The following is a 6,406-nucleotide window of genomic DNA, read 5'->3' as shown; positions in this document are numbered from 1 at the left end:
ACAATAAGTGCGGTGACAATTGGGGGAGCTCCCGTAATTGTGTACATGCAGCTACAGCACCCTGGTTGCTGGGCAGACCCCGCGAAAGTAAACAGAGCGCTTCCACGTGACTTGGCAATCGCGATAACAACGGGATTGGAGATGCGCCAGGCCCGGTCGGGGTTAGCGCAGCCTTGACCACAGCGGTGCTGCAGTACGTACCTAACCTTCCAGATTCTTACCTAAGCCGGCGCCCCGATCTCTTTCTCGCCAAACGAAATTGTCCTCTCATCCCACATGGCGATTCATCGCGTCAAGCATCACTCCGCTCTGCAGACGACAGCCGGGTTCGGCGTGCTAGAAGCAATCTTGAGCTGTTTCGCTGCTCAGTGATTTTACAGGTTCCGGCTCGCGCCTTCCCGCTCCAGACCAGGGATCTCCGGCTCCGCCACTGCCAGGCTCGTCTTGCCCTCGACGATTTCTCCTCCTTCGAGCTCGACCTCGTCAACTACCACAAGAAATCCAACAACACCTTCACGAGCCGCCACCGTCTCCCCGCATTCCCCTTTCGCAAATTGCAACGACCATCTCTGTCAGTCATCAGGTGTCACTCGCTTCTGCAATAATTGAGGTTGTGCGCCCATCGGTCATTCTTGGACTCGGCCAGCAATGGCTCAATCAGGTTATGGGTACGACTACGACCCATTACATAGCTATCCTCCACGCGCTCCGTATGCGCATCAGCCATATCATCCCTCATATCCGGTTCCAGCGAATAGCTATCCAAATGGTGCGGTGCGAACCATTGTACATGGCGAACCGGCTCCCAGAGATGCCTATAATCACCATAATGTGATTCCTGGGCTGGCTTTGAACTACTCGCAGAACGCGGCGCAGTGGCAAGACGGCTGGGCGAACCAGCAGCAGCCCTCTTTCGGACCAGGACATCCCGATGCTACTCAAGTCAATGTTTCTACGCAACAGACCGATATGAGTGAGGAGGGCGAGATCAGCGAAGGTGAGGTGGAGGATGTCTATGAGCCAAGGGACGCCGAGACCGTCGGCGGCACATCATACATGCGTATAGACACAGGAAACTTCTCCGGACTGAGCAATACAAACGGCAGGCAGACGGCCGATGACCCCTCAGCCGTCATCTCCGCAGGCAAGCTACTACAAAATGTCACGGTTTCGGTCCCTTGCTGACAGAGTATGGTTAGGTCGAGATCGCTCAGGTTCATATTCACCTTACCTTTCCCCTCAGGAAATCGACCATCATTCTTCCGACGGTGAGCTTCGTCATTACTGGGCACTATGCATTGCTTCAGTGACTAATTCCCATCATCAGAACCACAGTTGAACAATACCAAGCCTTCGCAAGTAGCAGAGCCGGTCGCCAAAATGAACAGAGAGAATCAATCCGCTCCCAGCTCACCGCACGTCAAGACTGTTGCTGCGGCACGAAAACAGGCCCGGGATGCCATTCTTCGGCTATGGCCATTAAACGTACGATACCAGGACTACGTCAACGAGGGGATCGATAAATCCATATTGGACGGCCTTTTCGAGGAGCTGGGATTTGATGTAGATGCAGCAGGCAATGCTGCAGCTGTCACGCCTGGCCCTGGAAACCGAGCACGTCAACGGCCGCGCCTCCAGCTTCTACCAAGGCATCCGCATCCGTGGCAGCTTCAGCTCCCCCGCCAGCCGCAAAACAGCAACGTTCAACAAAGACCCAGTCTGAGAAATCGAAGATTCTATATCAAAAGATGGAGGCTCTGCGAAAAGCTCGTGAACTCGAGGCGCGAGGACAGAAGCGCCCTCATTCAGACGCGCCTCCTCAACAAACCCAACAAGTAACGGACAAGGGCAATGATGCTACAGCAGCAGCCTCATTCGATACGACCACCATTGGCATACGTGCTGCCTCGCGGGAATGCACGCCAGCCCAAAGCGTCAGCCCCAATGGACACCCTCCGTCAATTCCAGGTCTCTTTCTCTCTTCCACGCCGCAGCCTCCACAGTCTACGCATGCATTATTGGAGCGCTCGGCCTCTACCGGCATGGTGGATTCGAACCCGAGGCCTTCGAAGCGTCCATTTGGCCAGACCAGAAAGCCCGTCCCATTTCTCATTGATGTTAGCGACGACGAAGATGATGCTGAAATGGACATTGACTCTCCTGAGCAAAAAGTAACAGTGCTGGCTACGAGAGCACATCCGGCGCTCAAGACTTCGGTGTCCCTTCGTACCATTCCATCTGTTGCCGACAGTGCGGCTGCAGCACAACAATATTCGAGCCCTATGACCACGCCTCCTGGCGGTGGCAGCGACAACAGCGCCGCGAAAGACAACTTGGACAACATGACCAAGAAGATTGAAGCCATGAAGAGAAGAATCGCAGAGGCTGAGGCGCGTAAGAAAGCAAAGCAGTCCCAACCAGATTCACCGGCTCTTCCAGCGATGAACGGCGACTCCACCAATGGCACTTTTGAGACTACCATCAACAGCAAAGCTACGAGTCTGCCCGTATCCTTGTCTATCGAAAGCCAGGACCTCCCACGCTCAACTCCCCCAATGTCAGCCTCGTCACCAGGGCTGCCTCGATTATCTGAAGCGAGTCCACAAAGTGGAAACGAACGACACCGCAGTCGCTCGCGTGCGGCTAGCGAGCGCCTCCCAATCATTGAAGCCCGTCGCCGAGAGCAACAGCTCAAGCTGCAGCTCCTGCAAGCTCAGATGGCGAATATTCAACGCGAGATTCAACAAAGCCTTGAAGAAGAGGAGAAGTTGAAGGAGGACGTTGATGCAGTATCGAGCAGCGAAGAAACACAAGAGCCGCAAGGTAAGCTTGATCCACTGGTTGTAAAAAGAGTCGAGGCTAACCTTTGCTTTTCAATCAAGCCTTGTCTCCTGCTAAGCCGTCAAGTCCTTCTTCTCCATTGACGGACGCAATGGATATTGCGAGCATATCCTCGCAACACAACCTTGGAGCTCGACAAACCCGTGAGACGTCACCACATCAGCTTGAAGATTCCCAATACGAACAGCAGCCCAACTCGCTCATTGCTGAGGAGACCAAAGAAAAGCCGTCAGCTAACGAACTGGCCTCAATCCAAGCGGCGAATACAACAGCTGTACTCGTTGATGACCTTGGCCAGGGGCCTGATCAGACCGTTGTGTCGGTGCAAGACGATGACGCTACCACCACGCTGGTAGAGGAGACGGTAGAGGAGACACAAACTTCCGCCCTGTCGGAAGCCGGCGACGCCAACGACGCAGAAGACGGATCAGACGGCTACGAGCCTCCAGACGCTGAACTATCCAGCCCCTCGGGGGAGTCCTTGCGAGCTTCAACTTCCTTCAGTCCCGCGCCTGCTGACCTGGCTTCGTCCGAAGTGGGCACGAGTGGTCTGCAGGATCAAGAAATCGCGACAGAAACGACTGCCGCACAACAGATCTCTACGGGCCGAGGGGATACAGCTTCTGAAAGTGGAAGAGAAGTAGACGTTTCCCTGCGCACAGAGGGCCGACCGCTTTGTCTAATCGCGCAACAGGTTGATCAAGTAAGTGAGGCATTGGCGGTGCCGGCCCCGGCGCCAGCCCCAGTCCCGGCCTCTGATGCACCTCGGACCACATTCGTACCGTATGAGTCGCCCCTTCGATACTTCCACGCATATCGTTTCCATCCCGAGTACTCCAAGACCGTCGCAGGCGGCCTTCGCTCCTTAACATACAGCAATAAGATAGATGTGAAGCACCAGCTGTGCCCCGACGAGCTGCTCCACAACAGCTGTTCGAAGGGCAAAGAGTGCGAGTTCCAACATTTCGAGGACATGAAAGCACCGGGTATGTATATCTTTGAGAAGGGCGCTCCTGCTCTTGTGCGCTTTTGCATAGAGAACGCTGACATGACCGGGTGTACGATGCTCAGATGACCAAATCCTCCTCCAGCTTGGCGCTCACAACGAGTTTGACGAGGCGAGGAAGAACGAGTACATCAACGGGCTGAAGCTCCTCTTGACGGATTTCCGCAACCGCAAGGTCAAGGACTTTCAGACCATCAGCCAGGGGATCATTGACTACCGAGCCCAATTTCTCGGAGACAAGAGCAAGATCCTCCCCTTGGGCGGCGTTACGATCTGACGTGACCTTGTGCTCACCCCATCCTCCCTTTCCCACCTATATCCCGTTAGGTGCCCCCCCTTGATCCGTAATTATAACCATACTATACATATTCACCTTGCGTAAGAGATTTGAACCATCATACCCCATTGACCAGCCTAGCCGACAGCGACTTGGGAGCAGCGTTTCAGGAAACGCCCCCTCGGGAAACCAACAATTAGGTTTCCATTATTCTTCGGCGCCTTTGCTTAGCATGGAGACATGTTGATTCCATTGACTTCGGTGTATAAAACATCTAGAACATAGACACATGGCCTCTCTGCGCGCGTGTCAAGATACCCCCAGCCCCCGTTCTTTTCATTATCAATATGGCCCCGGCCCTTTTTATATGCGAGGGGCACAGAACTATAATGAACATAGAGAGATAAGTCTTGGAGCCCGGGAGCGCGGCGCGAAAAGAAGAGAGAAAAGAGGTGGGATTTCTGTGGATAATTTCTTCCAGTCATATTGATTATTTTGTTATTCTCGTCTTGCGGAACAGACAGGCAGACAAAAAAGGCTGCTGGGGTTATTTATCTTGCCATTCGTCATGGGTTCCTGGCGCTGGTGTTGTTTGAGCGGGCTAGAAAAACAAGTAGTAATATTCGAATTTGCATTGATTGCATGATTTTACTTTTCAATGGTCGTGAGTGATTTGCTCGTTTCGCTTGTGAAGCATGACTTCAACGTAGGTAGCATGAAGAGGATTTGCTTTGATAAGGTATTAAGTATAAGGTAGTGAGATAGATCTATATATTTCCAAGTAAAAGTCGCCAATCCAGAAGTTTACGCCCAGACAGTTAATGACCAACCCAAGAATCAACCCAGAGGAATAAGAAGAAGAAGAGGAGGAAGAAGAAAAAGGAACAGCCAGGCGGACAGGAAAACAAAACAAGATTGCTCCAATGAAAGCGAAGCCCCAGGCGCGGCGGCAGCCCTCAATCATCTCGTGCACCATCGACGCTGTCCGCATGGGTGGGCACAATACCGGAAGCAAGACCGCTTCCTCTCCGGACGCCCACGCCCCTCAACTTTTCGACAGGACGGGCTACTTCTTCTGCGCTCTTATTATTGGCGGGTCCTTTATCCTCCGGCGCGATGGCCTGGTGGACGCGCTGCTGCTCTCGCGCGCGGTGCTGCAGATTCTTCCTGGCCTCTTCGCCCGACGAGGACGACGATGCCACGACGGAGGCGTCGCTCTCGCTGCCCCTGTGCGGATGGGCGTGCACGTACGCGGACCCGACGAGGCTCTCCTGGCGGACGAAGTGGTACCGGTCGTACTCCTCCTCGGTGTGCTCGGCGTCGGTGAAGCTGTTGAGGGCGTCAAAGACGTGCTGGAAGACCTGGGTGTCGACATCGCGCGCCCAGAGGAAGTCGAGGTGCTCGTAGTGCGGGATCTCGGTGGCGACGGTCTGCCGCGGCAGCTCGTGGAGCATGGACTTGATGTCGACGAGGGAGTCGCTGCCGCCGTAGACCAGGACGACGGGGGTCCTGATGTTGCGGGTCGGGTACTTTGCGACCTTGGAGTACTTGCTGGAAGAGGCCACGCTCATGGGCTGGTAGACGTCGTCGTCGTACATCTGGAAGCACTTGTTGCGGATGATTTGGAACCAGTGGACGACGCTCTTGGTGCTGGTGAAGGAGTACAGGTGGGGGTACGCGGCGAGTTTCTGGCTCGCGGAGATGTTCGTCGTGCGCCAGCCGAAGAGGAACGAGAGGCCCATGTCGATGAGGCGGCAGAACAGGGGCGGGTAGAGGAGCGTCTCCCACATGGTGGCGGAGCTGAGGATGGATCGCCTGCCGAACATGAGGTAGAGCACCTGCGGCGAGGCCTTGACGAGGGAGTCGACGACGCCGTTGGACAGGCCGGCGGGTGCCATGGCGGGCGCGAGGGCGATGAAGACGTTGACCTGGCGGTTGAGCTTGGGATGGATGGCCAGCGTCGCGAATGCCTGGGCGGTGCCCTGCGAAAAGCCAATGTAGGAGAGGCTCTGCTGGCCGGTCGTCTCGAGGATGTACTCGATGCTGTTGGGGATATCGTGGAAGGCGAATTCATCAATGGAAAAGTCCCAGAACTTGAGCGACGTGGGCGAGCTGTGGATGGATTTCTTGGAGTATTTGTTGCCGCGGTTGTTTCCAAACTGAGAAGGGGTTCACGCACGTTAGCAGAGCCAGGAAATAAGAAGGAGGATTGGAGGTATATGAAGCTCACCCAGACGTCGAACCCCCTTTCCACGAGCTCAAACGGCAAGCATCTCTGCTCG

At 54.9% G+C, this 6,406-nt stretch overlaps 2 protein-coding genes across 2 annotated transcripts; one reads left to right on the top strand and one right to left on the bottom strand.

The window, feature by feature from the left end:
- Nucleotides 1-645: 645 nt before the first annotated feature.
- On the top strand, nucleotides 646-4,124 carry BBK36DRAFT_1200015 (hypothetical protein; the record flags this gene model as incomplete). Its single annotated transcript, XM_024897110.1, has 7 exons — nucleotides 646-1,144; nucleotides 1,200-1,268; nucleotides 1,328-1,590; nucleotides 1,650-2,823; nucleotides 2,883-3,544; nucleotides 3,632-3,827; nucleotides 3,913-4,124. The coding sequence occupies 7 exons, from the start codon at nucleotides 649-651 to the stop codon at nucleotides 4,122-4,124; spliced, it is 3,072 nt and encodes a 1,023-aa protein (XP_024744947.1).
- A 956-nt stretch (nucleotides 4,125-5,080) lies between these two features.
- On the bottom strand, nucleotides 5,081-6,399 carry BBK36DRAFT_1163790 (alpha/beta-hydrolase; the record flags this gene model as incomplete). Its single annotated transcript, XM_024894574.1, has 2 exons — nucleotides 5,081-6,283; nucleotides 6,355-6,399. Coding segments are annotated over 2 exons (1,248 nt in total), but the record flags the coding sequence as incomplete, so codon positions are not given.
- Between the last annotated feature and the right edge of the window lie 7 nt (nucleotides 6,400-6,406).

This window comes from Trichoderma citrinoviride, assembly GCF_003025115.1.
Source record: "Trichoderma citrinoviride strain TUCIM 6016 unplaced genomic scaffold BBK36scaffold_60, whole genome shotgun sequence".
In the NCBI taxonomy this organism is placed as follows: domain Eukaryota; kingdom Fungi; phylum Ascomycota; class Sordariomycetes; order Hypocreales; family Hypocreaceae; genus Trichoderma; species Trichoderma citrinoviride.
The sequence above is the reverse complement of the archived record's forward strand: the minus strand, read 5'-3'. Positions and strand labels throughout refer to the sequence as shown.